The sequence below is a fragment of the Lacerta agilis genome, chromosome 9 (genome assembly GCF_009819535.1).
Source record: "Lacerta agilis isolate rLacAgi1 chromosome 9, rLacAgi1.pri, whole genome shotgun sequence".
Classification (NCBI taxonomy): Eukaryota; Metazoa; Chordata; class Lepidosauria; order Squamata; family Lacertidae; genus Lacerta; species Lacerta agilis.
This window is the reverse complement of record NC_046320.1, coordinates 59312669-59326388: the sequence shown is the minus strand read 5'-3', so window position 1 is coordinate 59326388 and position 13720 is coordinate 59312669. Positions and strand designations below refer to the sequence as shown.

Genomic DNA, 13720 nt, shown 5'->3' with positions numbered 1-13720 from the left:
TGGAGGGTAAGACACTAACCAGGGGTCAGCAACCCTTTTCAGATGTGTGCCAGTCCACCGTCCCTCAGACCATGTGGGCCGGATTATATTTTTTTTTTGGGGGGGTGAACAAATTCCTATGCCCCATAAATAACCCAGAGATGCATTTTAAATAAAAGGACACTTTCTACTCATGTAAAAACACACTGATTCTCGGACCATCCGCGGGCCAGATTGAGAAGGTGATTGAGCCACATCCAGCCCATGAGCCTTAGGTTGCATACCCCTGCACTAACCCATGGGTAGGCAAACTAAGGCCCGGGGACCGGATCTGGCCCAATTGCCTTCTGGATCCAGCCCGCGGATGGTCCAAGAATCGCCTCATGGATCGGTGTGGGGATTCTGATTGTTCAGGCTGTGTCATTCCCCATCACGCACCCCACGGAAGCGCCTCCCCCCTCCCTCCTGGCTTCTCCCTGCCCTGCCTAGAGGAGGAAGGGAGCTAGGCTTTGTTGAGCCGCGGTTGGCTGAGCACCATTTTAAGCAGCCCCTCTCCAGAGCTAGCCCTTTCACGCCACTCCTCGTCCCTCCACCGCCAGCCCCTGCCGCTCGCAAGGCACAGGTAAGCAGCCACCAGGGCTCGTGCGGTGCTGTGGAGAAGGGAGGGGAGAGTCAGTAGGGGGGATTCCCCCCCCAAAAAAAGTCCGGCCCCCCCACAAGGTCCGGGGGACAGTGTACTGGCCCCCTGCGGAAAAAGTTTGCTGATCCCGGCACTAACCAATGGATTCAAGTTACAAGAAAGGAGATGCCGACTAAGTAGGAAGAACTTTCTGAAGTAAGAGTGGTTTGATCGTAGAATGGTCTCCCTTGGAAGGTGGTGGACTCTCCGTCCTTGGAGGTTTTTAAGCAGAGGCTGGATGGCCTTCGTACATGGATGCTTTGCTTGAGATTCCTGAATTGCAGGGAGTTGGGCTACATTAGCCTTGGCATCCCTTCCGATTTTGATTCTTGCATGTAAAATCAGGTTGGTGACTCTTGAATGGAGATTACATGATGGGACACTTGTAATCTCAGGGTCAAGTATTCCAGACCAATGTTGGGCAAAAGATTCCTAGATGACCCCTGTGGTCCCTTCCAACTCTGCAATTCTATGAATTAGACCACTGCTAAACTAGCAGACCACTTGCAACTCTGCCACTGCCTTTAGCAACCCCCCTCTCTCGTGTATGGGGATGGACGGACAAATGCCTTGTTCATTTTTATCTCTCCACTTGAAGGGGCAGGAACAGCCAACTTGGGGTCCTCAAGATGTTCTCGAGCTATCATTCTCGGCCCCATTCATTAGGGCTAGTGATCTAGAATCATAGGAGTTGTAGTTCAACAACAGCTAGAGACACCTCATTGGTTATCCCAACTTGGCAAAAACCCTTGTCATAATTTCTGCTGTTGTGTTGCAGCAGCACACCTGCCCTGCATACAGAAGATCACAATTCTATTTCTGTCAGACTTTGTTAACTGGGTTGGGTAGCAGTTGTTAAAGAGAGTTGTTTGAGAGTCATTGCAAGTCAAAGTAGGCAGTATGAGGCTACATGGGAATAAGGCAGCTTCCTGGGGACATAAAGAGGGACAGGTGAACCATTTTGCAGAGAAGCAATAAGAGCTGGCTGGGTCAGGTCTGCTTTCACAGTGTTCAACCACATTCCCAATGAAAGCAGGACCAGAATGCAACTGTACTGCCCCTATCTGATTCCCAGCTGCTGAAAGTGGAGGGGAGAACATACCCATTTATTTATTTCATGAGATTTGTATACCGCTTGGTTGCCATGAAACCTCAAATCAGTTTACAGAAAGAATGAAACAAATGATCAGAAAACGCTTAAAGCCATCTAAAGCATTTTAAAATAATTAAAATCAACGATAAAAAACCAAAGTTCATGTCAACATTCTACATGTTGGGTGCCAAAAAGAGTATTCATGAACAGCGGTCTACTTTCTGACTTGCATGAAGTGTTAACTTGAGTTGCCATATAGAAAGAGTTGGAAGTGGGTGGAGAGAATGTAAACAAGTCAGAGAGAAATTAAAATAGAAAAAAGTATGTTGTTGTTTAGTCGTACTGCCTCCCGCAGTTTGGTCAGACTCATTTGGTAGCTTCAAGAACACTGTCCAACTGTCTCCTCTGTCGTCCCCTTCTTGTGCCCTCAATCTTTCCCAGCACCAGGGTCTTTTTCCAGGGAGTCTTCTCGTCTCATGAGGTGGCCAAAGTACTGGAGCCTCAGCTTCAGGATCTGCCCTTCCAGTGAGCACTCAGGGCTGGTTTCCTTCAGAATGGATAGGTTTGATCTTCTTGCAGTCCATGGAACTCTCAAGAGTCTCCTCCAGCACCATAATTCAAAAGCATCAATTATTCGGCGATCAGCCTTCTTTATGGTCCAGCTCTCACTTGCATACATCACTACTGGGAAAACCATAGCTTTAACTATACGGACCTTTGTCAGCAAGGTGATGTCTCTGCTTTTTAAGATGCTGTCTAGGTTTGTCATTGCTTTTCTCCCAATAAGCAGGCATCTTTTAATTTCGTGACTGCTGTCACCATCTGCAGTGATCATGGAACCCAAGAGAAAAGTATAGACAGAGATAATTAGGAACTGGCAATGGTCATTCACAAAACTGTTTTTTGATGTTAACCTGATTAACACATGTAGCATGAATTTATAACAACCTTTGTCCCTGTTCAATTGACAGGTGACAACACTGAACCTCTTGATAAATTTAAACTGTTGTCATCTCCCTTTGAAGTTCAACTGTGTATTGAAACAGGGCATATATTTCTTCAAAGGGCAAGGCATCACCTCATTGATAATGCCACAGCAAGCAAAGTTCATTTTTCTTACGGCATGCTTCTTTTGCAAAGAGAGCAGCCAGAGCCTGTGGGCACAGCCTTTACACATTCATTATACTGTATGGCATAAGCTTTTGTGAACTGCAATCCACAGATCTATCTGACTGGGTGAACTGTTGTCCACAAACAGTTTTTGCCTTAATAAATGTGCTAGTCTTTCAGCTGGTGACACCAGACTCTTGCTTGTTCTGTTGCGACAGGTTAACAGGGCTTCACTTGTGGGATTTGCAGAGAGAGAATCTTTCTCACCGTCAGTAGCAGCAGCAGCGGCAGCAACGGTTTCTGTTTCCTAGGAAGACACGCCTCCTACTCTGTTTCGAAAGCAAAGGAGTAAACAGAAACTAGGGAGAAACAGCTCTTTTGGGGCATTCCTTCCAGCAGAACTCGGGTGACAACTCAGAGAGGAGCATCAGCCATCCATCCAGATCGTTTACATCCTGAATGCTTGTTCTCCTTTTGCATCTTTAAATTCTGGCCAAAGTCAGAAACATTTCTCTCTCTGGCAGAGACAGAACAATGTTTTGTGTCCCACAATAAAGGGCTGGTGCTGGTGGTCCTAATTCAGAGAGTGGACTGCCTGTGAAGAAAATCAGGAGAGAAGATGACAAAGCGGTCCAGAAGTCGCATGCCCAGGACTGAGGTGGGCACCCGGGCGGACTTGCCTCATCCCTCACCATTGCCATCCGAAGCCTTTCTGCTATTCCCAAAGGCTGTCGGCTACCATCCCAGCCTTTCCAAGGAGGACCCTGGAACCATCCGCCAGGTCAGCTGCAAACAAGGCTGCCTGGCTATAGTGAAGGCGGACAGGACCGTCATCGTTTATGGCAGGGCAGAGGACGGAGGATGCCAGGGGAGTCTCAGTGAGTAGCTCATGACATTCGGGAAAGTTGCTTTTCACAAAATGTGTGCATTAGGCGGAATTGCATACAAGCGTGTACATTTCACACTAAAATGCTGGTGAATTTGCTTGAGGATTTTAAAATAATAATCACAGACTTATGTGGAGATATAACAAAATAGAAAATTCTTTCCAGTAGCACCTTAGAGACCAACTGAGTTTGTTCTTGGTATGAGCTTTCGTGTGCATGCACATTTCTTCAGATATGGATTAAAAAATTCCTTCCAGTGCTACTGGAAGGAATTTTTTTATTTTTATTTTTGTTTTGACTATGGCAGACTTCTGTTTCAGTGTATCTGAAGAAGTGTGCATTTTGTTACAACATCTAGCTTGATGGTAGAACACATGTTTACATGTAGCAGTCCCTGGCTTTTCCCGTGAGGATGGGGAAGATTCCTGTCTGACACCCTGGAGAGAGACTGCGGGCTTATAAGAAAATACTAAGATAAACCTTAGGTCTGATGTTCCAATACAGCTCATACCAAGAACAAACGAAAGCTCATACGAAGAACAAACTCAGTTGGTCTCTAAGGTGCTACTGGAAAGAATTTTCTATTTTGTTTCGACTATGGCAGACCAACACGGCTACCCACCTGTAAGTGGAGATTTAAGACTGGAAAACGGGGGGGGGGGGGGAATGAGAGAAACATAAACTGGCAGATTCTCTAATCGCTAAGGTGCTCTCTGCACTATGCATTTAAAAGCACATTTATACCACAACTTTTCCCCAAACGATGCTGAGATCTGTAGTTTAAGACAGCAGCAAGTTGATAGGAGACACACACACCCCTTGAAGCTACAATTCCCAGCACAGTTAACAAACTACGGTTCCCAGGATTTTATGGGGGAAAGCTATGACCGTTAAGGTGATATAAAAGTGTTTTAAATGTATGACGAGAGGTGTGGCATCTCTTGGTTTCTTTTGAAAGAAAACTCTCCAGTGATTTGCAGGCATCTGATATATGTAGCCCTTCTCAGGTTTCTTTTTCCCCACGACATCCTATCATTTCATTCCTGTCATCTGCAATATGTGGTTTACATCAGCACCAGTTTCACTTTCTATTCTGGAGTCACAGCAAATGTCCCAACTCATGTCATCATCCACTGGCTTGTGCAAATAAGGGTTGTTGTTGTTTTTTACAGAAAGAAAGAAAGAAAGAAAGAAAGAAAGAAAGAAAGAAAGAAAGAAAGAAAGAAAGAAAGAAAGAAAGAAAGAAAGAAAGAAAGAAAGAAAGAAAGAAAACAGACTAGGCCCTTAGCTAGAACAGCCACAATGGAAATATAGGAAGCTTAAATTGCTTAAAGCTAATTGTATTGAATGTTAACAAAATAAAATCTAAGTGTTAAGTATTAAGGGGACGCGGGTGGCGCTGTGGGTTAAACCACAGAGCCTAGGGCTTGCCGATTAGAAGGTCGGCGGTTCGAATCCCCATGATAGGGTGAGCTCCCGTTGTTCGGTCCCAGCTCCTGCCCACCTAGCAGTTCGAAAGCCCATCAAAGTGCAAGTAGATAAATAGGTACCACTCCGGCAGGAAGGTAAATGGCGTTTCCGTGCGCTGCTCTGGTTCGCCAGAAGCGGCTTAGTCATGCTGGCCACATGACCCGGAAGCTGTACGCCGGCTCCCTCGGCCAGTAACACATGAGCGCCGCAACCCCACAGTTGGACATGACTGGACCTAATGGTCAGGGGTCCCTTTACCTTTATTAAGCCCTTATTATTATTATTATTATTATTATTATTATTATTATTTAAAAAATCAATTATCCTAGTGTCTTTCAATTCATTTTCCATATTGGAAGAAAGGGTCAAATTTATGTCTGAATGGACAATTGAGAAAAGTACTGGGAGCTGCAACATAATGTTGTTGTGTGGAGTGCTTCTGTTCAGATTTCTAGCCTCCTCGTTCTTTTTCTCTGTACACCCCTCAATGTTAGTCAGTTTTTGGGTGTCCCCTCTTAGTTTTTTTCCCAAAGGGTTTTTTTTAAAAAAATTTAAAAATGGTACTTCTTCATACTGTGCATAATTAATGCATAGATTTGTTTTGAGGGGGAAAGCACCAGAGCAAGCAGTATTTGTCAAGGAATTGCAGGGTCAATATGGATTGAGGCTGACATCTTGAGAATGCTATTTAAAAAAAACTACAACGGGAGATTCCTGTACGGGGAGCAAGTGGTAATGTGAACATATCCTTCGTCTCAGTGTTGCCCATGTGGAACTGAGCAAGTGCTTCCACCCTGCATAGTCAGAAGGTGGAACAATGGCAAAGACTATGAACACCTAGTTAAACTATGGAACTCACTGCCACAGGAGGCAGGGATGGTGGTCCACGTGGATGGCTTTAAAAGAGTATTGGACAAATTTACAGGGGACAAGGCTGCCCATGGCTACTAGCCAGGATGGCTATGCTGTGTCTCCACAATGGGAGGCAGTATTGCTTCTGAATATCATGTTCCTGGAAACCACAGGAAGGGAGGAGTGTCTGGGAGGTCACTGTGAGAAAAGGATGCTGGACAGACCATTGATCGTCTTATGCTCTGATGTCCTTGTTTCCACATTGTCAGTCCCGCTGAACACCAACCACCACTACTTTAAGTGTGATTATGCATAAAAGCAATTTCTGTGCTTATCTTGTTCGATCTTCCAGAGCGTATCAAGTTAAACAAGGGAGCCAAGGTAGATTTGCTAGACGGTGAAGCATCTCACCTGCTCATTCTCTCATCAGAAGGAAAACTTTCTGAGCACAGTATTGCATCCAGAGGTGTTCATTCAAAGCCCAGGTAGGAAACCTGACCTTGGCTGACTGGAGTGTTGTTGGGTTGTTGTTTTTTTTTTTTTTTTTGAAAGCAGCACAATTATATATGTATATATTTAAAAAATAATTCGTTTGTGATCCACACATCTCAATAACGCATGTTTACACTTGAAATACTTGCTTGGATTATACATGAGAAGTGTCTTTATTTGATTGGCACTGTTTCTATTTGCTTTTTGAAAACAGGTTATTGAAAGAATTGGGAGACAAACGCATCGTCCAAATCGCATGTGGTGACCATCATTCCCTGGCATTATCAAAAGGTATTGAACAATTCTCATACAGCTTCCTTGGGTTGTTGCTGTTGTTTTTTTAAACAGATACAGTGGTGCCTCTAGTTATGAACTTAATTCGTTCCGGAGGTCCGTTCTTAACGTGAAACTGTTCTTAACTAGAGGCGTGCTTTCGCTAATGGGGCCTCTTGCTGCCGCTACGCTGCCAGCACACAATTTCGGTTCTCATCCTGGGGCAAAGTTCTCAACTCGAGGTAACTCTTCCAGGTTAGCGGAGTTTGTAACCTGAAGTGTTTGTAACCTGAGGTGCATTTGTAACTTGAGATACCACTGTATACTCTTCTTTTCCATCCCAGCTGACATACCCCAGGGTAGCTTACACCAACTTTTGCAAAGCCATCAGCTAAAAAAATTAAATCCTTGAAACAGACAAGGAATGTGACTAAAGAAGAAAAATCAGCTGCAAGCGCAGGGAGCTTGTGGCTTTCCCACAGGCGTCTGGTTGGCCACTGTGAGAACAGGATGCTGGACTAGATGGGCCTGATCCTGCAGGCTGTTCTTGTGTTCCAGGAGCCCAGACATCAACAAATCATACCCTGATCAGGCCAAAGGGCTGCTGGCGATTTTGATGTGGGAAATCATTAATCCCAACTATTCCTTGTGAGCTGCTTTCTGAATGGTACACAGTTTCAATAAAGTTCTGTGTAGTGGGAGCACATCATGACCTCTCCGTTTCACCTACCTTGGGAACAAAATATGATGCACACATACTCCCCAGAGCTCCTTGGAGGAAGGGGTGAGATAGACATAGAAGAGGGCAAGTGGGTGGGCTTGTATCTCCCCTAGCAACTAGCTGTTCCTCTGTTCCTCTCTGCCCTATACCCAGGGCCAAACCAGATGTTACATTAGCACATATAAGTGCAGGGGTCTTACTCGGATTGGTAAAAAAGTGTAAAGTCAGTGAGTCATTAATTAATTGTCCCCCTCCCTCCTAGGCTTCTTCTGATTTGTATTGAGGGCCCGACCCCTAAAATTTGCATAGGGGGAAAACTCCCCCCCCCCCGTTTTATTTTTCTAGAAAAAGAGGTGCTGGAACTCACTGTGAACATCTCCTACGTTCTCTTAGAATGGCAATGGCACCCACCTGAGAGGCTGGGGGGGTTTCCTACCCCACACAAATTGCAGCTACAGAGTCCCCAAACTGGATCAGGACCACAGAGGGTGGGTATGTTAAAGGGTTAAAGCCTCGTGAAACTCTCCCATCCTGGGGTCCATACTGACAATTTGCCTGAATTCCCCCCCTCCAATCCCCGCCCAGCATTTAAAAGCATAGATCCATAACTAACATAATGTGTAATTTGGCTCTGAGGTAATAATAATAATAATAATAATAATAATAATAATAATAATAATAATAATAATTTATTCATACCCCGCCCATCTGGCTGGGTTTCCCGTCACTCTGGGCGGCTTCCAGCAGAATGTTAAAATACAATAATCTATTAAACATTAAAAGCTTCTCTGGTGTGGACCTTAGTCTCTAGGTAGGGTTTAGTGGGTGCTTTTTTCTGGGGGGACGCAGGGGTACGCATACCCCTAAACATTTTGTGAATCTAAGTCTGCATTGAGGGGCAGTATTTTAATATGAGTAGGAAAATGGGAGCACCCCTAAACATTTTTAAAAGAAAAATAGCACTGTATATGCCATCTCAGAGATCTACCTGTAGAGTGGCCCAGACCACTTCCAGCTTTTGAGACCCAAAATACCAAAGTGTGTGTGTGTGTGTGAAATGATTTATGATTTTTCCAGTCTCATTCTATGGAAATGCATTACTTTGCAGCTCTAAGGCAAGAGGGTTTTGCCCTGGTGCTCATACAAGCACATTGCAAAGCTTACCAAATGCCAAAAAATGAACAATTTGATGCCCCTTTGAGCCTGCCTGAGTCCCAGGACAAATGGTGCTCCCCCACCCCTGATTGTCCATATATATATATATATATATATGGCAAATACATATGTTGTACTTCCTTTTGTATGTTGGGTTAAGGAGGAGAGCTCTTTGCCTGGGGTCAGAACGACTATGGCCAGGTTGCAGCGGGATGGGAGATCAACCTCATTAAGGAACCGCAACTTGTGCAGGAGCTCGAAGGCATCCCTTTGGCCAAGATTGCAGCTGGATCTGCTCACAGCATCGCCCTCTCTGTGTTTGGAACTGTCTATTCTTGGGGAAAGAATGCTTTTGGACAGCTGGGCCTTGGAGATACAGAAGGTAAGGTGGAATCTGAGGAATATTTATGAAATGCTGGGCCTATATGGCTAGGGCCCAGGCTACCTGGAAGACCACATATCCCTACCAGTGTTTTTCTCAAACTTAGGGCCCCCAGCTGTTGTTGGACTACAATTCCCATCATCCCAGTGGTCAGGGATGATGGGCGTTGTAGTCCAACAACAGCTGGGGGCCCCAAGTTTGAGAAACACTGCTACAAACCTACCTGGATGTTAAGATTTTTTCGGTGAGCCCCTGCTCCCGGTCCCATCAACATCAGAAGCCCAGTTGGTGGTGACACAAGAAGGAGACTTTAGTGTGGCTGCTCCCAGATTGTGGAATTCTCTCCTCCGAGAAGCTCGACTGGCTCCCTCTTTGCTGTCCTTCTGCCAAGAGGTTAAGAGCTTATTCAGACGTAGCCATTTGAAAACTAAGGTGCAGGTGATTCTGACGACCAGGCTGCTGTCAGGGCAAAGTGTACTGTACTTCAATGCTGTGTTTTAGCCATTGTTTTTAACTAAACGTTTCATTACTTTGTATTTCATAAAGATATTTTTAAACATTGCACGCTGCCTTGGGAGAAAAGTGAGATACAAATACATTAAACAAATAAATAGCTACAGTATATGCAAATACAGTTGTACCTTGGTTTTCAAACAGCTTAGCTCTCGAACGTTTTGGCTCCTGAAAGCTGCAAACCTGGAAGTGACTGTTCCGGTTTGCAAACTATTTTAGGAAGCCGAACATCTGACGGGGCTTCCGCAGCTTCTGATTGGCTGCAGGACCTTCCTGCAGCTAATCAGAAGCCACACTTTGGTTTCCAAATGTTTTGGAAGTCCAATGGACTTCCGGAACGGATTCTGCTCTACTTCCAAGGTACGACTGTATACGAAACAGGTCACTGGCCCACCTAGCCTGTCTTTTGTGGCTCATAGCAGCCAAGAGAGATCTTAGGCATATTTCTCTGGTTCTGCTCCCTAGAACCTTGGAGATGCCGTGGATTTCTGCAATAAACTTTCAGAATTCAGGTTTAAGGAGATTTCAGGTTTTGCCACGTGGTGGTGCAGTGTTACAGCTTTGCTACAGTTTTGTTCATCCATGCTCACCATTTTTCTCTGCATTTTCTAGCCACTGGTCTTAAAATTCCATGTCTAAGTGCTTCCCCCCCCCCTGCCCTGGAGCTTTCCCCACAACCCCCCCCCCCCCGCTCTTTAATGCTGAAGTGCAACAAGCAGAGATTTCGATTTCGCGTGGACTGCTGTTTGCTCCGATTCAGTTTTTTTTTTTTAAAGCAGTTTTTCACAGGGAAAGCTCTAGAGCAAAAACAAAAAAACAAGTGCTCTCAGACATGGAGATTTAAAGCAGAGAGGAAAGGTAAGTGTCCATACGCCCTCAGCTATCTAACTGCACTAAACAAAGGAACACTAAGAGCTAGTTCATCATTCCTCCGCACTTTTAAAACTCAGCTTAGTTTTCAGGTATGCCTTAGGTTCGCGAAATTTAGAATGCAAATAAAACATTTCTCAAGGAATCCCATTTTGTATATATAGGCAAGTAAAGTATTTCCAGCTATGGGAAGGGGTTATTATGAAATCTGACTCCCCCCCCTTTAAGAGCAGGGAGGGGGAGCTTTTTCAGCCCAAGGGCCACATTTCCTTTTGGGAACCTCCTGGGGGCTGCTTGCCAGTGGTAGTTGGGTGGAGCAATGTACAGGACTTAACGTTTGTGCAGTCGGCTATATTCCATGCATGCAAAAGTCAAGAGGTTTCTACACCCAGACCCACCCAGACCGTTCCATCCCACATTCAGTCAAGCAAGATGCGTTATCGCAGTCCAAGGCCACATTCCAACCAAGTGAAAGCATCTGAGGGAGTGGAGCCCAAGCTACCAGACTTGAACAAAAGTGTGGCCTGAAGAGAAGCAGGTGTGGTCTGAGGAACATCTCAAGGGCTGCACAAGAGAGGCCCGAGGAGCCTGAGGTTCTCCAACCCTCTTTGAAAGGATCTCTTGACACCTTCTCAAAACTGGTTCCATTTCACTTTTTGTTCCTGTTTCAGACAGATGCTCCCCGACAATCGTGAAGGCCTTAGAGCATGAGAAGACAGCGTTTGTTTCGTGTGGCGGGGAGCATACCGCTGTTCTCTCAAAGGTTTGTCTACTTACGGTTGTTTTAATTTAGTTTCCGCTGTTTTCATGTCTCCTTTACACCCGCTATCTGATTCATCTCTGAGAGGTTACCTTAAAAAAAAAAAGAAGTTGTTTGTGGCACATCTCCGGGAGAAGAAAAAGCTAAGGAATAAACCCTACACAGATCTGGATTGGAGTCCCTATGATGGTTGGGTGGTGCCTTGCTTGCACATCTCCTTCTGGCAACTCCTGCAGCCAAGCTAGTGCCAAACACTTTCCTTTGGACCACACCATCCTGTCATCTGGGCAGCCCAGGACCTCCATAGACATTGCCCAGGCTTCTGCCCCAGTGCTGCTAACATAACAGTTTGACTTCATCCAACTGCCTTGCCCACCTTCGTGCAAAACTTTCTTATCCCAAGCTTTGTAAACAAGATATGTTTATGCTGATGCATCTCTACTCTCTCTCTCTCTCTCTCTCTCTCTCTCTCTCTCTCTCTCTCTCTCTCTCTCTCTCTCTCTCTCTCTCTCTCCCCCCCCCCCTTTCCCACCAAGGATGGACTAGTCTGCACCTTTGGAGATGGCAGCTGTGGACAGCTTGGCCACAACTCTAGGCGCAATGAGCTGTTACCACGACTTGTAGCTGAGCTGTTTGGTGCTCGGGTGTCTCAGGTGGCCTGCGGAAGGTATGGCATGTTTTATGGAGATAATGTTCTATCAGCTGCGGTCAGGCAAATGCTTCTCTGCCTTCTGATGCCAATTTGTGTTTGGCAAATTTTTAAAGCGAGATGCCTCTGTGGGGTTTTGAAATAGCTGGTTGGTTATTGAGGAGTGGTGGAAGAACATGAAGCATTAATTCAGGGTGGGGGAAGCTCAGCCCCAAGTGTGGGGCAGTATGCAGGGTTTGGCCCCCAATCAGGAATTGCTACCAATCAAAAATGACTGCCCCAAAGCAAAGGTAGTGGGGAAATTAAAAGCAATCGCTGGGTTCAACTTGAGTCAGTGGCACTGCTGCACCTAATCGACTTTAATTCTGTGAACAGGTCTCATACTCTTGTCTACATCGCGGACCTGGGAGAAATCTACTCATTTGGATCTGGAGCAGAAGGGCAGCTTGGAGAGGGGGAAAAATGTGACCGACTGATACCTCTTCCTATTGGCAGAAAATTCAGCAGGGGTAAATCATGCTTATTGTTTCCATAAGCAGAACTTTGTGTCCATGTGCAAATTAAGCAAATTCCAAATTTAAGAACCACCTGTAAATTACAATAAAAGCAGTAGCTGCTGCTACTCATCATCTTCTGAGCCCAGGGAGAAGAAGTCCCTCTTCATTTCCTCTTTCCCTGATGGTAACCAAGTGCAGAGCCATTGGGGTGACTATGGGGAACGGGTAAATGGGGCAGTTGCACCTAACAATAGCAGGACAACACCCTACTGGAGCAGGAAGCAGGGAGTGGCCCTCAGGGCAAAATTTTAATGGTAGCTTTTGAATTTTACTACCCTTCTAATTTTGCCACCCCTATAGCTTTGCCAGCCTGTTCACATAAGTGGAATCTACACACACATAAAAAAACGCTGTGAAAATGCTTTTTTTTTTTTTTAAAAAAAAAAGGTTTTGAAAAATACATTGAATTTGCCATAGCTCACTGTACCCATCTAGTGTCACATTTGTATACTGCACTTTACAACACATTTAAAATGTTTTATTTGCAGCTGCATAGCTGAGTCCCTAGTGGTTAAACATAGGCTCTGGGCTTAATATTACAAACATGTGGTTGTTTAGGGAAGCTTTTAATATTTGATGGATTATTGCATTTTAATATTTTGTTGGAAGCCGCTGGCGGGGTATAAATAAATTATTATTATTATTATTATTATTATTATTATTATTATTATTATTATTATGCAAATGGATTGTCTGGTTTCCCTTGGACTGGCATATTGATGCCCATGATGTTGTATTGATGCTGCAAGAAATTTGCATGCATTGCATACAGAGCACTACTCCCACAATAAACAGCCACCTGGAAGCTCCTCCATCTCTTTTACTTGCTTCTATAATTGTCAGTTTTAATGGACAAGCTTTTCCTTTCTGTCCAAATGTGTTATAAATAGCTGTTTATGGTGGTGCATGGTTTATACAACTAAATTCAGATGACACAGTGTGAGCTCTCTCCTCGCTGTACTTAGCTATGCTAGATTTCCTAGCCAAACTTCTATATACAGTACCAAGTTGCAGATGGAAGAGTTCTTAACAATAACGGGTGGCTACTTGAATGGATGGCTTCTTTATGATCTGTCACAGTAGGGAACACATCAGAGGAGCTGATTAAAATCATCGCTGGAGAGAACCAAAGTATTGTACTTCTTTTAAAGGAAAAGGTAAGCAAAATTTGAGGATCTTATTGAGGATCACAAAAAGAATGTTGTGCATAATTGCAAATGCCAGAATTATGGTTGTGGTTGCTTGTGTATAGTTACCAAAAAAATACAAACCATCCTT

General features: G+C 44.6%; 1 protein-coding gene across 1 annotated transcript in view; it reads left to right on the top strand.

The window, feature by feature from the left end:
* The first annotated feature begins 3482 nt into the window (after nucleotides 1-3482).
* Nucleotides 3483-13720, top strand: part of LOC117052602 (E3 ISG15--protein ligase HERC5-like) — a 30332-nt gene continuing 20094 nt past the window's right edge. Inside the window, exons 1-8 of the mRNA XM_033159571.1 lie at nucleotides 3483-3739; nucleotides 6423-6555; nucleotides 6777-6853; nucleotides 8872-9093; nucleotides 11148-11239; nucleotides 11773-11903; nucleotides 12261-12394; nucleotides 13523-13599. Coding sequence (XP_033015462.1) covers nucleotides 3505-3739; nucleotides 6423-6555; nucleotides 6777-6853; nucleotides 8872-9093; nucleotides 11148-11239; nucleotides 11773-11903; nucleotides 12261-12394; nucleotides 13523-13599 — 1101 coding nt within the window. The 5' untranslated portion in view covers nucleotides 3483-3504. The remainder of the gene's footprint in view (nucleotides 3740-6422; nucleotides 6556-6776; nucleotides 6854-8871; nucleotides 9094-11147; nucleotides 11240-11772; nucleotides 11904-12260; nucleotides 12395-13522; nucleotides 13600-13720) is intronic.